The 25,700-nt window shown below is 37.3% G+C and overlaps 1 protein-coding gene across 2 annotated transcripts; it reads right to left on the minus strand.

Annotated features, from left to right (window-relative positions):
* Positions 1–831: 831 nt before the first annotated feature.
* Positions 832–5,851, minus strand: LOC145136629 (BRASSINOSTEROID INSENSITIVE 1-associated receptor kinase 1-like). 2 transcript variants are annotated; one of them, XM_079070740.1, is made up of 11 exons: positions 5,597–5,851; positions 5,436–5,527; positions 5,160–5,292; positions 4,997–5,068; positions 4,746–4,889; positions 4,484–4,555; positions 4,320–4,391; positions 4,167–4,237; positions 2,394–2,855; positions 1,507–1,895; positions 832–1,386 (listed from the first exon to the last, which is right to left on the minus strand). In XM_079070740.1, the coding sequence occupies exons 2-11, from the start codon at positions 5,515–5,517 to the stop codon at positions 1,069–1,071; spliced, it is 1,815 nt and encodes a 604-aa protein (XP_078926866.1). In that variant the 5' UTR covers positions 5,518–5,527; positions 5,597–5,851; the 3' UTR covers positions 832–1,068. The 2 variants fall into 2 exon arrangements, with proteins under 2 accessions (XP_078926866.1, XP_078926865.1); XM_079070739.1 differs by having other exon boundaries at positions 5,436–5,851.
* Positions 5,852–25,700: the final 19,849 nt, after the last annotated feature.

The following is a 25,700-nucleotide window of genomic DNA, read 5'->3' on the forward strand; positions in this document are numbered from 1 at the left end:
TCTTCACTAGTAATAATTTTTAGTGGAATGAGGATTAACCTTGATACAAAATACTTGTTCTCCTAAGAGCAAGTGGGGGAAATAATATTTGTATCGAACACATTAACACTTATAATATGCTAGCGGATCCGATAAAGAAAGGTCTACCACCCAATTATTTGAACATGTCGTCAATATGGGAATAAGGCTAGACCTAATATTATGTAATCTAGCATAGTGCTTTAATGAAACTTTTAATTTTATCTATTCAAGTACTTGATTATTCCTCCATAATCTACAATTTGTCTATATTGATAACTTGTGCACAATTACTTTCTATATAGACAAATAAAATGCATTACCACTTAATAATAAAGTCATTTGGCTAAATTTTAATCATAAGTTTTATGTGAAGCACCAACGTATGATCGGTGGGGGTCCCGTGTCTAAAAACGACACGTTAGACTGTACTTTTCTACTTTGGTGTTAATATGAAACAAGATGAAATTAACTTGGCCAACAAACAATAAACACATACATATAAATAGTCATTTGGCCAAGTGGGAGAATGTTGGAAATTAACCTGTTTAATATGGCCATCAGACTATTTTGTATTTTTTTATGTGTTGGGTACATTTATATTGTGTACCATAATATTTTTCATATGACATATCAGGTCCTGAGATTTATTATTTGTAGTATGATGGATATGACATATATCCATAATTTAAGGGACCAAATTAATGTGGTTCTAAAACTTTCGCCTAAGGTGTAAATTGAATAATTAAAAGCACACATATGAGGGGGCGTACGTTTTTAGAGAGACATATCGTTGTTCTCTTTGATGCTCTAAGACCTCCATATAAAACACCATAATCATGTGTGTGATTCATCCATCAGAATCGATCAGTTAAACACCAATATGGGAAGTGAAAGAAGCATAATATGAAGTTAGACATCTTCAACACTTCATCTACTCCAAGTAAGTGTTCTCCAATTAATTTAGGGTTCTTTATGTTTATGCATAAATTGATTTTGGATTATGCCTATTAATTTACATCCACATCGAAAAACCAAACAGGAATCCGGTCATCTAGGACCAGATAATTGATCGTTGCTAAGGTTGTAAGTGGAATCCACAATAACACAATCGATATTCAGATTGTGTTCCTGGCTGAAATCTTGCAGGAAAATCTCTCCTTTCTGCCACTCCTCCCACCGCTCAGCTAAACCGAAACCTTCAAGCATTTTCACAACTTCTGACATATTGGGTCGCTCTGACGGTGTGACTTGTGTGCACAATAGAGCTATCTTAATCAACTCTTCTACTCCATCCTTCAAATAGTTACCTTCTAAATCCGCATCCACCAGCATCTCCAACTTCTTATCCCCTAAAAGTCTTTTCACCTAAACAATTTCAAACAACCATAGAAACAAAAAAATATGAACTTTGTTACCATGCATGTTGAAAAAAGCTGATTTGATCGACAAGGAAACTAGCCTCATGACCATAAGCATATTTCTTACCCAGTCAAGCAACAGGACATCGCTGTGATTATTGGCAAGGCGAGTAGGATCATAGGCTTGTTGCCCACTGATGAGTTGCAGAAGCATCACCCCGTACCCAAAAACATCGGATTTTTCTGAAGATCTCCCAGTGGATAGATACTCAGGCGCTATGTGTCCAATTGTACCACAGACGGCTGTTGTAACATGAGTATCCTTGTAGTTCATGAGTTTCGCCAATCCAAAGTCTACGACAACTGCTTCAAACTCCTCATCCAACAAGATATTTGAGGCTTTCACATCACGGTGAATGATCTTAGGGTCACAATGATCATGCAGATAGGCAAGGCCCCTTGCGGATCCAAGTGCAATTCGTTTCCTGGTCGGCCAATCAAGTGCAGGTTGTCTATCTGGTCATTTATCAATTATCTTGTTAGGTATAGGTAGGTAATATAAGGAACATGACAAGAAATAACAAGTTGTCATGCATGTGTGCCTTGTGTATTGGACTAGGAGTGAAGCTGATGTCAAAATGACAATTTGCACCTTTTCGTCCCATCCAAAAAGGTGGAACAAGGTAGGCACTAGGTAGGGACGTACTCTCTGTCTCTTTTGTAAAAAATACGTGAACGCCCTTATTCTCATCATAAAAATATCCCTAGAAAGCTTCTCAAGTGCGGTCCACTTCTGTTGTGTTTATGAAACACATGCTATGTCATGCATATCTTTTACCTCCCTCTACTCTTCATATTCAAAATCAAATAAGTGGAACCCAAACTTACATATTCATTTGTTCAGAATTCATAAAAAAATGAAAATGATTCTATTATTTAAGATTGAAATGTCATGCATTTCACATAAAAGGTCAAGTTATTTTACTAAAGAAGGGCAAGAGGTAGTGAAAATACCTCTTAGAAAAGATGCAACACTGCCATTGGCCATGTATGGATAAACAAGCAACCGTTCAGTTGATGTCATGCAAAATCCTTGCAGCCTAAGTAGATTCCGGTGCACCGCCATGCTTATCATCTCAACCTCCTTCTGGAAGTGCAATTCACCACCATGAACACGATCTGTGAGTCTCTTTACAGCCACCAGAGAACCATCAGCCAACCATCCTTTGTAAACTTTACCAAATGCACCTTCACCAAGAATGTTTCTGTTGCTAAAATCATGGGTTGCAGCTTGTAGTTCACGTAGAGAAAACGTCTTTAATTGTCTCAGATGAACTTTGGGGTCCTCCTCAGCTAAAAACGTAAAAGAATCAACTTGTAGTTGTTGTTTTCTGTCCCGCCACAAAGCAAGTGCAATAAAGAGAACAACAACAGCAGCAATAGCTCCGACAATAGCTCCAGTGTGGTTGTTGCCCACTGAAATTACAATTGCACACACAATTACGAAGTGATAATTCCTTAACACATGATACAGACTTTGCCGTGATATAAAGATGCAGGTTTTTCCCACGCTACAGGGTTATACTAAGGGTAAGTCTCAATTTCTTGAAGTTTTCTTTTCATTTGAGTTAAATGATGTGTAATGCAAATTAGAGATTTTGAGTATCGTAACCTATTAGTTTTAGGATAATCCGAATCAAAAGATGTTGATAGGGAAGCAGAGACATGTAGCAAGCATATGATATGATATGGATTTGCCTTTAAAAAAATAGGGTATGGATTTAATGGGAAGATGAATGTGATTTGCGTACTATTTTTGTTTATGAAAATGGATTTCGTAATAAAAATGGCTTAATTAATCTTTAGGGATGACAACTCTCCACCCAATCCGTAACCTGTCTCAACCCGAAAATAAACGGGTTTAGATTGAGATTTTTGACCCACCAACTCGCTAACCCGCGAACACGTTTATTTCATGGGTTGGATTGGGTTACATGTTTGGGTTCGCCCGCCAACCCGTATATATATATATATATATATATATATATATATATATATATATATATATATATATATATATATATATATATATATATATATATATATATTACGTTTAAAAAAATAGATATATTTAATTATTATGAAATCTTTTTCCTTCCGTATTCTTAATATTTCGTATCATTGTATTCTTTCCGTATTTGTATAATCATGTGGCTAGTTTTTTGCGGTGCCTTATTTGAGTGTCATCATGAAGAAGTCGGTGCTCGAGGAAGAAATGTGAATTCTAGCATGAATGAATTATCGAATTGGTTTTTGAATATTTTTGAACAATTGCACTTTGTATGAATGTTTTCATTTTTCAATTTTATTTGAATGCTAATGACTTTATGCCTTTATGTTAAAAACCTTTTTTTTATGTTAATGACTTTATGTTAAAAAAACCTCATTTTTTTAAAATGTGTTGCTTATTTATTAAACAGGTTGTGCCGGTTGGGTTCGACCTACTAACTTGTGAACCCATATACTTAAACATGTTATATGGGTTGGGTTGGGTTGAGGTTTCCAACCCGAACCCAACCCGATTGCTAGGTCTACTAATCATGTATGATTCATCATTTTTGCTTCTAAACAATTAGAATCTTGAATGCTGATATGTTGGTCAAAATAAATTGATGTAACACTCCAGATTTGGGAAATAGGGTGGTGGTAAAGGGTAAGAACTACAAGAGAAAGGCCTATGATAAGGTCCAACTAATGACAAAAAGTACCAATGAAGATCGGAAATACCTGAAGGAGATTGTGAAGGAGCTTGAGCTTGTGGAACAACCACGAGTGTCAAGTCGGGATTATTGGCAAAACTGAAAGAACAAAAGTTTGAGGTCAACATCATGAAGGCATGACATGGTTTCAAGAATCATCTAACTAATAGTAACAGCAGACCTGTTGGGCATGAATTGCATAAAGGAGCCATAGAAAGGCACAACTCCGCTCAAATTGTTGTTTGATAGTTCACTGTGAAAGAAATAAGTCGAACAATATTGGCTTTGTTTCAACAATTATCCATGAATGAATACAAGTCAAAATGAACACACTTTTATACTTACAGAATTTCTAGTGTATCTATAGTAGTTAAGGAAATTGGAATAGTTCCCGTCAAATTGTTGTTATTAAGACGACTATCCTTGCAAAAAGAGACAAAGATCAGAGACAAAGCCTTGCCTATCAAGAAAATCATAATTGATAAATAACTAGTAAATGATTATACATAAGAATCTCAAATAGTCATTGCGAATGAAGATGGAATAAAACTGACAAAGCTACTCCAGTTTCAATCAAGAGAAGAATACGAATGATGTGAAATCATACAGGAAACGAAGTTTCTGAAGGTTGCCCAATGTGTCTGGAATGTCACCTTCTAACCGGTTCATGTAAAGATCCAAACTCACTAAGTTCGTTAAGTTCCCAAGCTCCTTAGGAATTCTTCCAGTGATATTACTACCGTGAAGCTCCCTGTCCCACAACATATCATTTTAGAAATGTCACAATATTAGTAAGTTTAAAATCATAAACAATAAAATTTGGATTATAGTATGATAACGCAAAATATGAAGACTTACAAGTACTGTAAGGATGTAAGTTGACCAAGCTGCTTAACTAACTGACCAGACAAGCCTGTGTTTTGAAGATCACTGTGTTCCACAAACCCCAAAACACAAATTTCTTCATTAATGCAAAAAATCAAACAATTTCAAGTGTTGATCAACAGGTTGGTAAGCTTACACTCTAGTAACTCTATTCCAATTGTCACAGGTAACATGATACCAAGAACATGGACTGACACTAATAGGATCCCAACTTTGCAAAATATTCGTAGGATCGCATAATTGTGCCTTTAGGACCCTCAATGCATCAGCTATTATACATATATGAAATGTTATTATAGGGATCATCTTTAAGACATTATATTAATGACGATTAAGAACAAAACGTCAAATCTTTAATGAGATCTCTATTTATGAAATAAAAATCAAGAATCATGAAGAAAGCCGCACATACCTTCAGCATTCCCATAAACCCTTAACAAATTATAGAATACCAAAAGAAACCAATAGAGGATCACAGGGATGGTCTGAACCATTTCTCGCAAGCTAAAATTGTACATTCGTCGTTAATTACTCAACAAGATCAAGAAAAAAAATACATAACACCTAAAATACCTAGCATTGAACACGGCTTAGTCAAATAAAATCTATTTATACAATCCACAAATAAATCAACAAACTAAAACCAAATATGCCCCTTCCTGAATGTCTTGATGACGCTGAAGTTATTTTGTTGTGGGTTTTGCTCTATTAAAAATCTTAAATTGAATGAAGCAGGGGAAGAGGGGGTTGTGTAGGCAGTCAAAGGTTCTACTTTTTCTCCTAAAAAGACAAAAGAGGGAGAGCGTACCATATGGGGTGAGGCCATTTAATTCACTCATCTTCTGGAAGGGAATATTCAGGATTTCAGTCCAAGAGAAGACTTTAAAACCATTGACTATATACACTTCCATAAAATACGAGCTTGATATTTCAGGAAAATTTATTAACTGCATATAGACTTCAATGGTTTATCAGTACTCATTTCTAACAAAAATAAAATCTTGGGGACTGAGGTTTCTAACAAACGGGCAAATGCCCCCAACCTAAATCACAATGTCCTTAAAGAAGGTGGTGCTCATGTTCATAAGAAATTCTATACTGTTAGGAAAATCCAACAGCCATCTGTAACCACAATTTCCTGCCGGACGATCTACATTTGTGAAAAACTGGGAATCCAAATCTCATCCAAATAGTCGACTTAGTGAAGATTTTGTAGGATTAGAATAGATTCATAGGAATCGAATTGATGGCATAATGGTGTTAAAAAATATGTTTGAGTGTACAAACTTAACATTCTTTGTTTTTGCAGGGTTGAAAAGGTAAGTTTATTTATAGTTGATATTATCATTTATTGTGTTGTGGGTAGTTTGTGTATTTTGGTTGATTCTTGTGGGTTGCAGAGTACTTTCTTCGTTTTGTGTTCGGGTTGAGAAGATCCGTTTACCTGCGTACTTAAAGGTGTAGTTGGTTCGTTTGCAGCTGGGATTGATTCATTTTTTCTCTCGACACACTATCAAACGTTTGCTCTTTCATTCTCTCTTCCTGTATAGAATTAGGGTTTCGTGTTTCATTGTTGTTCTTGATTCTTCTTGTAGAATAGGTTGAGTGACAAACAGAGAGTAGATTAGGTTTGTTGTAGTGAGGTTTTATATATATGTACGTTGAAAACCATCTGTCTGTTATCTTCAAATGATATAATGGATGATGATGTTGGGAAAATCTGTTTGTGTGTTTTTTAAGATGGTATCAGAGCAGTGAGACTCTTATCTTGCTTTCCGACGATCATCGACATTTTTGTTCAAGGTACTTTCTTCTCTGTTTGTATTCTTGATTCAGATCCTTTGTTGATCTTTTTTGTTGTTCGATTCCTTTAAATCTTCAAAGTAGGTTATCTAGAGATCTTTGTTGGATTCTCTAGTTGGTTGAACCTATCTGTGAACGTCTAGGGTTTGGTTGTTTTTCCGATCTAGGTTTTCCTTTGGGTTATCATCTAGATCGAGAAAAAAAGTTGTTTTTTGTCCTTTTAGATCTTGGTACTGTGAGTTCCTATGTATTTTTTGCAGATCTTTCGTCAAGTGGAGATCCTTATTTGACTGGTGTCTACGAGTGGAGATCCTTGATTAAAGAACTTCGTCTTCTAAGATCGACCAATCTTGCTCTCTGAAATAACTCTCTTGAGAACGGATTTCATCACCGTTAACTCTTGTAGGGAACGGAGTAACGGGAGTCGATCTGTTTTCTTCTATACTTGATTGCTCTATGAGCACTTTCTTGTTCCCTTTTACCTCGATTCTAGCTGTAGATTCTGGGAGATCCTGGTTGTCTTGCATACACTAGTTACTTTATTGTTGATTGTTTTTTGTAACTCTGTGATTCTTGTCTTGGGCCCCAACATACCGTGGTGACCATTTGGACTTATAGGAGTCACAGTTGTCTATGTTTTCTGTTGATTTTCTTTTCTTGCTTGTTGTTAGTTTCTTTGTTTATGCATTATGACTGGACCTGCACCTAGTAGTCCCAAACCTGGTAGTAGTTCTAAGACTGAGTCTATGAACTACGATGATCCTTTGTTCATACATCCTTCAGATAATACTGTTACTACGATAGTGAACTTTAAACTAACCAGGACCGAAATTTTTTGTGATTGGCGTAGTTCTATGACTAGAAGTCTTAAAGCTAGGAACAAATTAGGGTTTGTTGAAGGTAAAGTTACTAAGGATTCCAATGATGAACTTCAATCTTTAAAGTGGGAGCGTGCCAATGCAGTTGTCTACTCTTGAATTCTTGGTTCTTTGTCTGAATCTATCTACTTTAGTCATGCATATTCTGAATCTGCTAAAGAAATTTAGGATGAACTTTTTGAAACTTACAATAAAGCACATGGTTCTGTTATTTTTAATGTTCATAAACGTATTAATTCTCTTAGTCAAAATGGATCTTCATTGTCTGAATATTTTAACAAACTTGATACTCTCTGGAAGGAATTTGATGGTCTTACCAGTCTTGCTGAGTGCACTTGTGAGGCTGCTGCTAAATATAATGATCATGCTAAACTAATGAAGTTAATGCAGTTTCTAAGTGGTCTTGATGACTCTTTTAATCTAGTGAAGAGTCACATACTTTTGATGGATCCTCTTCCAAATGTTAAATCTGCTTTTTCTATTGTTTCTAGAGAGGAATCTCATGGGCTCTTTCCTCTTCTTCTAATGTCACCAAAACTCAGTATTCTACATTGAATAGCAGAGTTAGTGATAAAAGGAATCAAAATACTAACTGTAATAAGGGAATAAATCAGAACTTACAGTGTAGAAATTGTGGTATTAAGGGACACCTTGTTGAAAGGTCCTATAAACTAATTGGTTATCCAAAAGATTTTAAGTTCAGGAATAAGACTAGTAATGATAACATGAGGAGTCAAAATAAGTCCTTCTCTATTAACTCATCATATGTTCCTTCTAGTAACTCTTTTTCTTCTAGTGTTACTTCAGATGTCATTGGAAGTGGTAATGATCACTATCTTACAAGTGAGCAATACAACAAGTTGTTAAGTCTCATTAATGATAAGTCTTCTGTCTCTGAGGATACTTCTATGAATGCAAATATGACAGGTATCCCTCTTTTTAGGTCTTATAATTCTACGATTAGCCACCAAAAATGGGTAGTTGACTCAGGTGAAAATCAACATATGACTTCAGCTGAGTCACTTCTTCATGATACTGTTGATATTTCCAAGTTAAATCTTCTTGTAAATCATCCTAATGGATCTTTTGCTAAAATTAACAAAATTGGAAATTTACAGTTTTCTAAAAACTTAACATTGTTTGATATCTTTGATGTTCCTGATTTTAATGTGAACTTGCTTTCTGTACATAAATTGTGTAAAGACACAAAATTTGAAGTTATTTTTAATGGACATGAATGTAAAATTCAGAATTTACAATCAATGAAGGTGGTGGAGAATGGTAGAGAAACTGGGGGATTATATTATCTTAATTCTTTTCCCTCAGGTATCAGTTCTTACAAAGCTAATTTTGCTAAGTGTTTTGCATCTAAACTAACATGGCATAGTAGATTAGGGCATCTAGCTGAACAAGCTTTGAATTGCTTAAAGGATAAGCTTAATTTTGATAATACTGATCCTCCTCCTTGTGATGTCTTTCACAAGGCTAAGCAAGCTCGTGAACCCTTTCCTCTTAGTTTTCATAGTTCTTCCAAACATGGAGAGTTGGTTCATCTAGATGTATGGGGTCCCTATAGAGTGACTACTAGGGAAGACTATAAGTACTTTTTGACTGTTGTGATGATTTCACAAGGGCTACTTGGGTCTATCTTTTAAAAAGTAAAGATGAAGTTTATAACTGTTTTACTTCTTTCTTTAGTATTTTATTAAATCAATTTGATTCAAAAATTAAAATTATTCTCTCAGATAATGGAATTGAGTTTTCAAATTTTAAGATGAAGTCTTTTTTTGAACATAATGGAATTTTGCATCAAATCTCTTGTGTCTACACACCACAACAAAATGGGGTGGTTGAAATGAAACATAAACATATTCTAAATGTTGCTAGGTCTTTGTTATTTCAATCTGCTCTTCCTGTTAAGTACTGGGGAGAAGTTGTTCTTACTTCTGTTTTTTTTAATAAATAGAATGCCTACTCCTGTTTTAAAAGACTTGTCTCCATATGAACTTGTTTTTAAAAAACCACTTGCTTTTGAACATTTAAGAGTATTTGGTAGCCTGTGCTTTGCTACCAAACTTAATAATCAAGATAAGTTTTCTGAAAGAGCTGAAAGTGTGTTTTATTGGGTTATTCTTCAGAGAAAAAAAGGCTACAAGCTGCTAAGTCTTGATACAAATTATGTTTTTGTTTCCAGGGATGTGAAGTTTTACGAATCTGTATTTCCTTTTAAGCTGAAGTCAATAACTGTCCATAAACAGTCTGTTTTTTATAATTCTGTAGACCCATTTTCCTATGATGATTTAAACATCTTTGAATATGTTAATGATGTTATTAATTTGGATGACTTGAGTATTAACCACCATATGGATGGTTCTAGTGAAATTGAGACTCTGAATGAAACCTTTTCTGATACTACACCTATAACGCCCGTAGATCCGGGCTAGTCAATTTAAAGACAATGAGCATAAAAAATGAGTTTTTGATGAAAGATTATTTAGAATGAGTAATCTTAACCAAGTTTTAGCATATGTTACAAGGGTTCCGTACATATAAAGAACGCCGAAATTCGAGTTATAACGAAGAAGTTATGACCCGTCGAAGTTTTGCGGCAAAACCGGCACGACACCGGGAAACATAAAATAGTGAATTTATGATAGAGGAATTTTTAGCCTTAGTAATCTAAACAAAAGTCGTAGAATATGTTAAACCGAGAACGTCCATAAAAAGAACGCCCAAATCTGACTTCGTATGAGGAAGTTATGAATTTTCTAAGATTTGGCATAGCAGTGCACGACCCGAAACTCGAGTTTTAGTTCGAGCGGTTTTTGGCCTACGCGACCTAAATGAGATTTGAAGATATCATTAATAGGAACTCAACGATAAAAATATAGACGAAAACGGAGTCTGTATGAAGGAGTTACGAATTTTTCACGGTCATTTAACAGTCTAATCTCCTCCTATTGTTAAATTTAAGATCGGTCGAGAATTAGCCGATGGAGTCAAAATGAAAGTTGTAGATCTTTTTTTTTACCTACGCGTGGATATAAAGAACGTCGAAAACCGAGCTTGTATGCCAAAGTTACGGGGTTTAGAAGTCGGCAGGGTGCTGCTGCAAAAGGGGTGACGTGGCACAATACAGGCCACACACGTATGGCCACTAGAAAACTGACAAGTGGCACTGACTGGGCAAGTCAGTGACCCAACTCGGCGAGTCCATCAGGAATTCAGCCTATAAATAAGAGTGTCGGGTTCCATTCATTCTCACACCTGCCCAACTTCACTTTCTCTCTCTACTTTCTCTCTCTAACCCCCAACCCCCCCCCCCTAAGCCTAGGTAAACCCCCTAGCACCCGAAGGAAGCCCCGAGAAAAAGAGTCTTTCAGCTCTGAAACGCTGCTCCAGCGAAGCCCGGTTTTGTGAAAAGCCCGCTGTTCGTCGAAAGAAGTTGTTTTAAGTAAACGAAGTGCTGTCCGAGAACCGAGTCACCACCTTATCAGGTGAGTGCATAGTTACTTTCATCTTACACATAGATATGGAGTATTTAATATAAATTATGTGCTATGTGTGTACATTATCTGTATACTTGCTATCTATGCCGAATGAACGATTTTATACATGTTTCAAATGATTTAAACTGTATATGTATTTTATATCTACAAAATATGTTGGGTAAAACATGGGTAGATGAAATATGAGTTGGATGATGAGATGAGAGGTGATATAGACCATGATATAAGGGTGAGAGGTGAACCATGAGAGAAGACTTTTACCCAAGTGTTGGCCCCGTCATCTAGCAGAGTATGGATGACAACCACAGACTATTCTAGACAGTCCAGTGGAACACTAGCAGGCTCGCAACCTGTAGGCGTTTATTTGAACTGTGTGCTCACCAGCTGTACTCTACAAACCCATTGACCTGTATTGCGAGAGGAGTCTCGGAAACGATACTGTCAATAAACGAGATAAACCCTGTCGACTATGAGACTTAGTGCCTAAACCCTGGCGACTATGTGACTTAGTGCCTAAACCCTGGCGACTATGCGACTTAGTGCATGTTGTATAAACCCTGGCGACTATGAGACTTAGTGCCTAAACCCTGACGACTATGCGACTTAGTTCCGGTTGAGTAAACCCTGGCAATGATGGATTTCGTGCCGATTCCTTAGGAATAAATGAACGAGGAATAGCTGATTCTTAGGATAGATCCTTAAGAGTAAATAAGATAATGGGGATGGGTAATTGGGTTAATTGTTTGATGATTAAACATAATAATTATAATATTGTGGGTTGAAAACCCTATGTACTCACCAGGTTTCCCAACCTGACCCACTCAAGCTTATTTGTATCACAGGTGTTGATACGAAGCTACTTTACACTGAGAGATTTAAAAGAGATGTAGATCACTAGTGTAAGTGAATGTAAGTTCTGTTTATGCTTATGTTTATGTATTGACGATGACATCCCAAATGTTTTAAAATGAATAAAAATACATTTCTTCGGAAATGCTTTGATAAAGTATTTATCATGTTTTTCTAGGAACAAATTCCGCAATATTTTTATTAAAAGAAGTACTCTGATTTTTATAAAACATAAACAAAATGGGTCTTGTCTGGCCATGAAAATGGGGATGTCACAGTTGGTATCAGAGCATTAGTTTAAGCGAACTAGGAATATGGATTTATTTCTAGACTTAAACTTAGAATGCTAAGCGATGACTGTGAGGAGTGTGTCTAATATATTTTAGGTAGTACACCTAAATAGACGCAAGCACTAGCTTATTTAGGGAAAATGCCTAACATGCTTTTATGTGCTAAATGATTTGTAATGCTTTATGCTATCATTTGATCGGATCTATGGTCTGTTGCCGACCAGATCTGGAAATTTTATGTGCTCAGGTTTCTAAATGTTTAATTACGATATTAGAACTGGCATGTAACTTTTTGGAGTAATGAGGAGGAATACACATCTAAATCTTCCTCTATCTATATTCTCGTCTCGATACACCGAATGGCTGCTTTGGTGTATAGAATGTCATGATAAGGACTCATAGCAGACTGAGCAAATGGAGGAAATGAGAAGGCTTACGATATTGAATGATACCTATCGGAAGATATTTTAAGAGTGATATCTTGCCTTTAGAACGCGTCTAAGAAATACTACGTCTAGTACGGGAGAAGTACACTTTCGATTAGCAGAAAGAAAGATTTTTTGTATAATCCAGGAAGTTATCCTATCGCCTGAAATTTCCATCACGAACCGAGTTGAAGCAGAATTGATGATTAGAGATATGCATGGAAGAAGTCCTAGTAGAGTCTAGGGAAAATTATATGATTGTTTGGACACATTTTTATGTGTTAAAAAAAATTGTTTTTGTGATAATGACTTGGAGAACTGCGAGACAATACTTGGGATGAGTATGAGTAAGTGTGAATGGTAGTAGAGGCCTATACTACTGGAAGCACATGACTCGCACTTGGATCAGGGAAGGTCACAAGGTTACCAAGAAGCTAGTAATTGATTTCGTTTTATTCAAGTATCTCGTTACCATTGTTTCGGTAATGACTAAGAATATGATTATTGTTTCGACCCTAGTGGTCATATCAAATCGAGTCCGACTAAGACGAGTATGTTATGTGCTTCAGAGAACCAAGTTCAATGTCACATCTGACTTTAACCAGAAGATTGAAATCAAAGCGATCAATAGAAGTATCACGCTCGTTGGTAGCTAGAAATGCTACATGTTAAAATGTGATTATATCACATTAGAACATGAAGGAAGGTATAGTCTGTTATGGAATTTGACGCTAAGAGACCTGAGTCTAAGCGTTGCAACATACGATGATAGGTCATTAGAATATGACACATCGGTCCATTGTAGTAATAAAAGAACTTATCTTAAGTTTGTTAAGAAGAAGAAGGAGTCTCCAATAAGGATCGAGATTGTGACTCGAATGTCATAATTTGAAGTCTAACGTGAGATAGGGAGCAGGTGCAAGATCGAGTACTGCCTATAGTCAAAGAGTCCAAGAGTTAGATACTCGTTCGAAGCAACATAGGAGTTACAGTTATTACCTAGGATGAAGAGAGAACGTATGGAATCATTATACAACCCTGTTTCGTTGATGATTTTGGGACGTAATCATCATAAGGGGGAGATAATTGTAACGCCCGTAGATCTGGGCTAGTCAATTTAAAGACAATGAGCATCAAAAATGAGTTTTTGATGAAAGATTATTTAGAAGGAGTAATCTTAACCAAGTTGTAGCATATGTTACAAGGGTTCCATACATATAAAGAATGCCGAAATCCGAGTTATAACGAAGAAGTTAAGACCCGTCGAAGTTTCGCGGCAAAACCGACACGACACCGGGAAACGTAAAATAGTGAATTTACGATAGAGGAGTTTTTGGCCTTAATAATCTAAACGAAAGTCGTAGAATATGTTAAACCGAGAACGACCATAAAAAGAACGCCCAAATCTGACTTCGTATGAGGAAGTTATGAATTTTATAAGATTTGGCATAGCGGTGCACGTCCTGAAACTCGAATTTTAGTTCGAGCGGTTTTTGGCCTACGTGACCTAAATGAGAGTTGAAGATCTCATTAATAGGAACTCAACGATAAAGAGACAGACGAAAACAGAGTCCGTATGAAGGAGTTACGAATTTTTTGTGGTCATTTAACAGTCTAATCTCCTCCTACTATTAAATTTAAGATCGGTCGAGAATTATCCAATGGAGTCAAAATGAAAGTTGTAGATCTTTTTTTTTACCTACGCGTGGATATAAAGAACGTCGAAAACGGAGCTCGTTTGTGAAAGTTATGCGGTTTATAAGTCGGCAGGGTGCTACTGCAAAAGGGGTGACGTGGCACATTACATGCCACACACGTATGGCCACCAGAAAGCTGACAAGTGGCACTGACTGGGCGAGTCAGTGACCCAACTCGGCGAGTCCATCAGGAATTCAGCCTATAAATAAGAGTGTCGGGTTCCATTCATTCTCACACCTTCCCAACTTCACTTTCTCTCTCTACTTTCTCTCTCTAACCCCAACCCCCCCCCCCCCCTTAAGCCTAGGTAAACCCCCTAGCACCCGAAGGAAGCCCTGAGGCTCCCGAAGCCCTGAGAAAAAGAGTCTTTCGGCTCTGAAACGCTGCTCCAGCGAAGCCCGGTTTTGCGAAAAACCCGCTGTTCGTCGAAAGAAGTTGTTTTAAGTAAACGAAGTGCTGTCCGAGAACCGAGTCACCACCTTATCAGGTGAGTGCATAGTTACTTTCATCTTACACATAGATATGAAGTATTTAATATAAATTACGTGCTATGTGTGTACATTATCTGTATACTTGCTATCTATGCCAGATGAACGATTTTATACATGTTTTAAATGATTTAAAGTGTATATGTATTTTATATCTACAAAATATGTTGGGTAAAACATAGGTAGATGAAATATGAGTTGGATGATGAGATGAGAGGTGATATAGACCATGATATAAGGGTGAGAGGTGAACCATGAGAGAAGACTTTTACCCAAGTGTTGGCCCCGTCATCTAGCAGAGTATGGATGACAACCACGGACTATTCTAGACAGTCCAGTGGAACACTAGCAGGATCGCAACCTTTAGACGTTTATTTGAACTGTGTGCTCACCAGCTGTACTCTACAAACCCATTGACCTGTATTGCGAGAGGAGTCTCGGAAACGATACTATCAATAAACGAGATAAACCCTGTCGACTATGAGACTTAGTGCCTAAACCCTGGCGACTATGTGACTTAGTGCCTAAACCCTGGCGACTATGCGACTTAGTGCCTGTTGTATAAACCCTGGCGACTATGAGACTTAGTGCCTAAACCCTGGTGACTATGCGACTTAGTTCCGGTTGAGTAAACCCTGGCAATGATGGATTTCGTGCCGATTCCTTAGGATGATCCTTAGGAATAAATGAACGAGGAATAGATGATTCTTAGAATAGATCCTTAAGAGTAAACAAGATAATGGGGATGGGTATTTGGGTTAATTGTTTGATGATTAAACATAATAATTATAATATTGTGGGTTGAAAACCCTATGTACTCACCAGGTTTCCCAACCTGACCCACTCAAGCTTATTTGTATCACAGGTGTCGATACGAAGCTACTTTACACTAGAGATTTAAAAGAGATGTAGATCACTAGTGTAAATGAATGGAAGTTCTGTTTATGCTTATGTTTCTGTATTGACGATGACATCCCAAATGTTTTAAAATGAATAAAAATACATTTCTTTGGAAATGCTTTGATAACGTATTTATCATGTTTTTCTAGGAACAAATTCCGCAATATTTTTATTAAAAGAAGTACTCTGATTTTTATAAACCATAAACAAAACCGGTCTTTTCTGGCCGTGAAAATGGGGATGTTACAACACCTGGTGACAATCTTACTAACGAGGCATCTGTGCCTTCATCTGGTGAGACTATACCAGGTCCTTCATATTTTTCTGAGGAAAGTATTCATTTAGATTCCTTGCCTTCTATCGGACAGTCTGTAGGGGATTCTAGGTCTAGAAGAGAATCTCGCATGGCTGTCAAATTTAATGATTATATAGTTGAGGGTAGGCACAAATATGGTATAGAACGTACTTTTAACTATTATGTTCTTAGTAGTGAAAATAAGTGTTTTGTTTCTAATCTTAACAAAACTGTTGAACCAATGGATTTTAATGAAGCCTCTTTTGATCCTAATTAGATAGAGGCATTGAATAAAGAAATGGAAGATTTGTATCAAAATCACACTTAGGACATTGTTGATTTACCTAAAAACAGAAAGCCAATTGTCTATAAGTGGGTATATAGAATTAAATACAAACCTGATTGTGTGGTTGAAAAATATAAGGCTCGTCTCTTAGCCAAGGGCTATAATCAAAGAGAAGGTATAGACTATCAAGAAACCTTCTCTCACATGGCCAAAATTGTTACTGTTCGTGTTGTTATATCTTTATCTGTTAATAGGTCTTAGCCTTTATATCAATTTGACATAAATAATTCTTTCCTTTATGGAGATCTGTTTGAGGAACTTTTTATGAGTCTTCGTCAAGGCTATCACTCAGAAGGAGATACAAGAGTTTGCAAGTTAGTTAAATCTCTGTATGTACTGAAACAGGCCCCTAGAAAGTGGAATGAAAATTTTTGCTCTAAACTGTTTAATTATGGTTTTTTTCAAAGTATAAATGATTATTCCTTGTTTGTTAGGAATATAAACAACTCTACTATTGTTCTATTGGTTTATGTTGATGATATAATATTGACAGGTAATAATGAAGCTGTGCTTCAAAGTGTAAAATCTATTATAAACTCAAAGTTTTTGATAAAAGATTTAGGAAAGTTGAGTTATTTTCTTGGTATTGAAGTTTTAAGTGTAGATAAAGGAATTTGTTTAAATCAAAGGAAATACTGTCTTGAGATTTTTCATGAGTTTGGTATGTTAAGTTGCAAACCTGCTTCAACTCCCTTAGAAGCAATTTTTTTTTTCCTAAAAGGAGTTTTGATACAAGTGATCCCTAGTTAAAAAATATCACTGAGTTTCAAAAATTAGTTGGAAAGTTGATATACCTTACTATTACCAGGTATGACATATCATATTGTGTGCAAATTCTCAGTCAATTCATGTATAAACCTCATAAGTCTCATCTGGACATAGCATTCAGGCTACTTAGATATTTGAAAGGTAGTCCTGGAAAAGGTGTTTCTATAGTTAGTCAGATAAATTTGACTTAATGTGTTTTCTAGATGCTGAGTTTAAGGAGGGGTGTTAAAAAATATGTTTAAGTGTAAAAACTTAACATTCTTTGTTCTTTCAGGGTTGAAAAGGTAAGATTATTTATAGTTGGTATTATTATTTATTGTGTTGTGGGTAGTTTGTGTATTTTGGTTGATTCTTTTGGGATGTGGAGTACTTTCTTCGTTTTGTGTGCGGGTTGACACGTGGGTTGAGAAGATTCGTCTACCTGGGTACTTAAAGGTGAAGTTGGTTCGTTTGCAGCTGGGATTGATTCATTTTTTTCTCTGAACACACTATCAGACGTTTTCTCTCTCATTCTCTCTTCCTGAATAGAATTAGGGTTTCGTGTTTCATTGTTGTTCTTGATTCTTCTTGTAGAATAGGTAGAGTGACAAACAAAGAGTAGATTAGGTTTGTTGTAGTGAGGTTTTATATGTAAGTATGTTGAAAACCATATGTATGTTTATCTTCAAATGATATAATGGATGATGATGTTGGGAGAGTCTGTTTGTGTGTTTTTTAAGAAATGGAGAAATTACCGAGTTTTCAAGTAATTCTGGCCTAAAAATATTATTTTTTATGTAGAAACATAATGTTTATGTAACACCCGGATCAGCTGAACATTATCTTTAATATTGTAAAGTTAAAAGTTCCAGTATTTTCCCTACTCATGACGTGAGGAATGCCTTCTCACATCGTGAAGAGTGATTCAGACCCGTGCATCATTTTAAGGCTCACGACGTGAGCAGTATTGTGCTCACGACGTGAGGGCGGCTGGCGACCTAAAACCCTAAGTTTTCGGTATTTATGGGAATGAGAGGGATAGGGTTTCTCACCCTCATCCTCTCTTACTCTCTAAACCTCCAAAAACCCTAATCTTACTCCTATTTAAGATCATTTGTCATTTGGGTGCATTTATAGCTTGTAGAAGAAGAAAAGAAGAAGAAGGAAGTGCTCTAGTGGTGGTGTGGGCAAAGAATCAGCATCCTCATCATCTTTTCCTATTTTTGGACCCTTGTAAGTATCAAAGGCTCCAACTTTATTTCTTATCATGGATAGATCTTGAGTTTTGTCCATCTTATTGATGTTATTGCATGCTTGAGTGGAGTAAGTCCATAAAGTTGGCAACTTTATGGATTCTAAGAGTCCCTAGAGCATTATATTGTTCAGATCTGGAAGTTGGTATGGATTTGAGGCGTGCATGAAACAATGAAGCTCATTCTTTCCCTTGTTTGACCTAGAAATGGATGATCATGTTTGGTGCATGCATGGACATAAACAAAACATTTTTATGGACCTTAGGGGTCCTCTTTAGCTTCTGGATGAAGTGGACTCGAAGACTTAATGGAATAAGGACTTGAAATGGTGACCCTTAGCCAAAGACAACGCCCAAAACGTGAGATTTAAGATCTCACGATGTGAGATTCGGAGCGTCCCCGTTTTCCAGTTAGAACCATTGGAGCTCACGACGTGAGAATGGGTGCTCACGTCGTGATGCCTGTTCAGATAATTTCTTAGACTGAGTTGACTAGTTGGTTTGAGTCGAGTGGGAATCGAATCAAGTTTGCTGTCATGACGTGACCCATGCTTGGCCATGGCATGAGGTGGGTTGACTTTGACCAAGTTTGATCGAGTTTGACTTAAGGGTATTTTGGGTCATTCTGATAATAAGGTGTCAGGTTGAGCTGAGATTCGGAGTCCGGACCTCATCAGCTAGTGTTCAGTTTCCGAGGTGAGTTTTCCTAACTGTACTTGCGGGTCGAAGGCACCAAGGACGGCCCATTGGATTAGATATCCTGTTATGTAATAGTATGTTATCATGCTATAGTGATCTATTAGATCGGTATCTTGGTATATACTCTAATGCCATGTTTAGTGATTTGTATGATCTGTATGTGTTGGGTCTTAAAGTGTTGCGTCATTATGAGATTTGTGGTTTAATCATTTTGTATCCGGGTTGGGCCTATCCACCCGTTATTTATTATTAGGGTTTAGCTATTTAAGGTGCATGCATGCACTATTTTAGATAATCGTCAAATCGTCTTTTGTAAACCCTACACGCCTTTACAGTAGCAGTTCTTAATCGAGCTCTTCTAAGGCTGTGATATTTAATCATACGACATATTTGATATTCAGTGTGTGTTCTCGATTCTTTTACCTGTTGAATCTATTCGATCACTCCAGATTAATTCTCAACAATTGGTATCAAAGCAGGAGACTGTGTATTCCATACGCATCTCTTATGTTAAAAGAGCTATTAGGGTTTCCGTTGTAATAGGATCTGGAATCTGCCGTCTTTTTCAACTTCATCGATTACAGACGTTGAATCTTGATCTTTATTTTACCCTAAACTCGATTTTATGTTTACACATCTGGTTCTTCCAGGTTTTTATAAGATCGACAACATGCAGCCTGACGATTCTCACTTTAACTTAATAAATCTCTCAAGCAGTATTGGATCTACAACAAGGATCCATATACCCTTTCCGAATGATTATGAAGTGTCGGCACTACATTTTGAAGATTATGTCCTTGGTCTTGAAGATAATGGCTTGTTGATATGGGAAGCCATGACCGTTCAGACGTTCTCTCATACTGGAACAAGGAGGGAAATAAAGACGTAAGCTGATTATAATAATCTTCTTCTTCAAGTCAAAGTGTAACACCATAAATTTTCAAACAAAATTTTCATTTAAAATCACATAATTCTCACAACGCGTTTTACAAAAATCCCATTTATTTAATTTACCAAATACAACTCCATAATTTTTTAGTTAACATTCCAGGATCCTCAAAATATAACTCCTTCTCTGGTGTGTACAATCAAGCCGTCGCCTTCCCGCGATTCTTATAAAACCTGAAACACATAACACATAACACGGTAAGCACGAAGCTTAGTGAGTTCCCCAAAATACCACACACACAGCTCATTAGCCACTCGAGGCTATATCACTGTAAGACCCTCCGGTCAATGTGTCTCAGTGGGACCCTCCGGTCCCATAACTCGGGTGGACCCTCCGGTCATAACTCAATAAGCACAAAATAATACACAACATACATCACATAGACATAATGCAGGATATCTCAGTACTCTATATAAACACATAAGACATCTCAGTTACACAAAGATACTACTCATGGTAAGTATAGTGAGAAGACTCACCTCGCAAGCAGCAAGCAATTATCCTCGAACTCGAATCTCGAACTAGCCACTGCCTAACACATAGGGTAAATATCTCTAATTAATACTCGATTCTTGACTCTTAAGTAACCAATGTTACTCTTCTCTCTCCAACTCTCGAATTGGGTAAAATACCATTTTGCCCCTCCCTGGTCTCCATTACTCATGTTGACCAAAGCCTAAAGTCAACAGAAGTCAAACTCGAGTCAACAGTCCATATTTGACCTGACTCGCCGAGTGCACTCATGTGACTCGTCGAGTCCCCTCGTTTTCCTCAGAAGTCTAGTGAAAGTCCAGCTTAACTAGTCGAGTTGATCCCCAACTCGCCGAGTTATCGCACAATCAAACCTATCGGGACAAACCCTCACCGACTCGTCGAGTCGGCTCCTTGACTCGGCGAGTCCATTCAGACTCATATCTCCTTTAGTCGTTTTCAAGGCAGAGAACCTTCCCAAATTCTAGATCTGCACTCCTAAGGCTCATCAATCACGTAAAGTCACAGACTTTACGTTCATACATGGCATTTTGAGCTTAAAATGCCAAAACACACCTCAAAAAGGGTTTTTCACTCAAGTTCACTATGATGGTTGGATAAAGCAGGGACTTTTGGACTCTAGGTACCTCACATGGTCCAGATATGAAGTTCAACCCTCTCAATGAACATAAAACACTCAAGGTCCTCATATTTGGGTGGAAAAACCCTAGATTCATAAAATCATGAGATCTATACAAAATAATGAGAAAGGTGAAAGCTTCATACCTTTCCCAGAAGCTTTGAAGAGAAACAATCTCAGATCTAGCAGCACCTTCTTGAACCTTGGCTTTGAATTCTTCTCTCCTCTTCACAAGATGCACCAAACACTCACAATTGGCCAAGCACTCTCTCTCAAAGCTCAAAGGTCGTCTAGGGTTTGTTCTCAGGGAAGTGTAGCCGCAAATGAGGCTATAAGTGCCTTTAAATAGGCCCCAACCCCCGGAAATTAGAGTTTCTCTGCCCAACACCTACTCGACGAGTAAGCTCTCTGACTCGTCGAGTCCACTCATTAAATCCACGCTGGCAACTCAGCCCTACTCGGCGAGTCAGACTCACGACTCGTCGACTCATTCTATAATTCTCAAGGTTAAACACACATTTAATGCATTCGGAAATCCGGATGTTACAATTCTCCCCCACTTGAATTAGATTTTGCCCTCAAAATCGCTTCTCAACGCCACATAGATTGAACCCAACAACCCGAAAAGTACCACCGAAGGATCTCATACCATACAACTAACTTCCTCCATAGACACCTGAAACCAAACAGGAACTCCCAAACCCAGAAGAGGACATACCCTTCTGCCGCTACAATACCCCTTTTGACTCAACATAATCTGACAACTCTAGTGGTCTGTGTCACTGCTCGACCGCCCTCTCTAGCTATCATCATGTTATTCGCTCCTTGAATAACGGACCCTGAAAACTCATTTCCCCTCTTATTCTCTTGTAGCGACTGCTAGAAACAAGTCAAAGCCCAAAAATTTTCCACCGATCGCTCATACCAGACATACTAAGCGCTCCAATCATACTCCAAGGAGCGAAAGGGTCACATTACACCAGAGACCCATCCACTGTACTGCAATCGAAATCCCATATGAACCAAGAACTCTCAACACCCTGCCCTCAACACAAGAAAATGATCATGCTTGCTCAGAAGCCACCTCTGACATCTAACAATCATAAGCCTCAGCTCCCTCTCAGATATCCCTTTTAACACTGAGCACCAGGTCAACTCTCGTCCCCATAGTTGAACTTCCAAAGGTTACCCATTGCATGTCCCAAACTTCTCACTGACTTCCTTCTCACAACAACTATCTCGGCCCAATGTGACTGTCATACCCCCGGACCAGACGGCGGAAACGTCCAGAGGCGGATGACTTCATTGTGCAGTATCATAACAATTGAATATAAATGAAACAGAGCAATCTAAACATCATACATTGAGATAACAAACTTACATTTTTTACATATTGTATTTGTCCTTCGAATTACATAAAAGAGACATAAGTAGAAAAATTCCAAACTACAACAAAATAGTCCTGCATCCGCGTCCCTTGTTACCTGCTTACTAAATCCCTGAGAATACAAGTCGTTTTGAAAAGCGTCAACTAAAAAGTTGGTGAGTTCATAAGAATTTGGTATAAAGTAGTTTTACACTTGTTTATAATCGTTCTCATTGTACTTTCAGAAAATCCAATATTTTCTATGAAATCATTTGAAGTCTTGCTTTGAAAATTATGGATATATGTGTGCATGTCGTTACTTTTGTTCATCCTTATAAGGAGTGATTTTTAAAAGAAGTGTAATTTGTAAAGGCGAGCTGCATTCGAGAATAGTTCTTTTGAGTAGTGATAACCAACCGTTTCTAGAAAAATCCCCTATTTTCAAAAAGAGAATATAGTTGTAAACCTTGTTTGTCTTATCGGGTATAATTGAGTGTGCGTTCTAGTTTATCGTTATCGAAATTGTATAAAATGGTTTTCCCCAGAAAATCCTATATTTTATTATTGGTAAAAATAGCAATATTAAGGCTCTAATACTTGTTAGGTGAAAGAAATCAACATGGCGATTATGGACATTCTACGCAATGAAAAGGACAGTCAACACAACAAATGCGGACCATCACTACCATGCGTAGGACAGTCAACACAACATAGCAAAATTTATTTATGAGGTTTTCCTTACATAAATCTCTAGATAACATAACATATTCTAGTGAGTCGTTATAACCATACTAATATGACCGCGACCTGTTTTGGTGTTTCTCAGGCGCCCTTGTTTTGTTACAGACATTTGTCACCCTAGACTGGCCGGTGTAGCTGTAGCGAACAGCGAAGGTGCGGGGTGTCAACCCCGTATAGATCTATACACAAATTCCCGCTCTCCCTCCAGGAGACTCTCGCTATAACTCCTTACAGGACTTTAGACGTACTCTAATATTTTTATATTTAGGTACTTTTGAGATTTGTCTGACTAGAATATTAACAACCTTTTGAGCAATCGTTTGAGATCCATTATTTGTTAGATAAATAATGATATTCGTACTCATTGAATAGAAATATCGTTTTTGTTCCATATCGTTTATGGTGCTTGTTAACTGGGTACTTCGTGTTCGTTCCGTTTCGTTTATTGAAAATAAGCCATTTTGAACGTTTATCAAAATGACCCAACATTATCGGAATTGGCAAAAATGGTCTTTCCTTTCTATACATTGTTGGCTCAGGCCCATATTAGTCAAAAGAAAAGTGTCAAGTTATAATTTGTGTAAATTTATGACTGTAGGTTATGACACACATTTTCTGTTTTATGACATATATGTTCCTGAAGGTTTTACGACAGCAGTTTATGACATGCAAATATGTTTGTCATGAAAACTCTGTTTTCGTGTATTTTTCTTGCTAAAATTATTTATATTAAATATTTATAAATAATCACTAATAGTTTGTTAACCTGGTAAAAAGTCATGAGCAAGACATAATGTTCCAAGATAACCCTTGTATTTATGTTTGTCCAAAAATGATCCAAAATATTATTATTTTCATATTCTAATCACTTTCAAAATATATTGTCCAACAACTTGTTTAAGCTAATCTTGAAGCAAATCCTTATAGTTGATATAATAATTTGTGACTTATACTTGGTAACGTAAAACGTTTTGTTTCTAAACATGATTTATGGAAAATAATCCAAACTCTTGAGACTTAACCAAAATCTCGAGTTTTTGGACTATTTATAAGGGGTTTTATACTTAAGCACATGTAAGATGGCATGCATACACAATAAGAAAATAGATCATGATTTACACAAGAATTTGACTTGTATTCCCCCCAAAAACAATAGAAATCTCGAAAAAGTAGGGGTATGAAGCTCACCTTGGTTTAGCTTGCTGGGTGACTTGAAGAGATGTAAGGAGTTTCCAAGTTCCAACACTTGGAAGTTTCTTTGAACTTAGAAATATCCTAAGAATAATTTTTGTGTAAATATAATGAAGCCTTAGGAATATTGTGAAGAATCACTAGTCAAAGAAGATGAACACTTACAAAAATCTGGGAATTTTCCTTGAAGGAGTGGGACTTGAAGCTTGGATGAGTTGAGAGCACTCTTAGGAGTTTGCTGGAGGTGAAAATGAGAACTGGGATATGGGAGAAGAGGAGTTCACGTATTCTAAGTGGAGGGATAAGGAGTGACTTGACATTTGCTTGGAAGACTGGTGTACAAGGCTTAGTTCTCTTTGGATAATACATGTTTTTACTGAGATTTGCATGGGAAATGAGGGATTTGCATCACATCATAAAGTCAAACCCCCCCTTATCTACTTAGAATCCCTTTAAAATTCTTGGGTATTATTTTATATAAATATGTTCAAAATAATCAATTTTGGCATAAAATAGGGGTTTAAGGGGTTTAAGATATGAAAATTACAAGTTTGGAGGAATTTCCGACGTCAAAATGCCTTAAAATGAAGAAAAAGTCCGAAATGGACAAAAATCTGGAGTGGAGTCCGGAATCTGCGAGGGTCCGAAGTCAAATCTCACACTTCCGGAGCCATTCACAAAAATCCGAAGCCATCTAGCAACATCCGGAGCATTTCCCTTGGATCCGGAGTCAGGTGCGAGTTCAGCGGGTCTGGGCCGGCTAGCAAATTCCGAAGTGAGGCGAGACGAGGCGAGACCTTCCGGAGCTGCGAGATTGTCCGAAGCCACTTGAAGACTTCGTATTGGTGTGGTCCGGATGAGAGGCTGATTCCGGAGCGAAGCGAGGAGATCCGAAGCAAGGGTTCCGAGGTGCGATTCCTCCTGGTTCCTTAGAAGGTATTCCAGACTAGGAGGGTTCCGGACCAAGAGGTCCAGGACCAAGAGGGTTCCAGACCAAGAGGTTCAGGACCAAGAGGGTTCCGGACCAAGAGGATGCCGGACCAAGAGGATTCCTTTTGGGTTTTCTACTTCGGTTTTTGAGCTGTTTTCGACCGAGGAAGGTACGTAGAGAGATTTGGGAGAGATTTCACATACTTGGAG

Source organism: Lactuca virosa, chromosome 9, assembly GCF_052849685.1.
Source record: "Lactuca virosa cultivar CGN04683 chromosome 9, Lactuca_virosa_CGN04683_v6, whole genome shotgun sequence".
NCBI classification, from domain to species: Eukaryota; Viridiplantae; Streptophyta; class Magnoliopsida; order Asterales; family Asteraceae; genus Lactuca; species Lactuca virosa.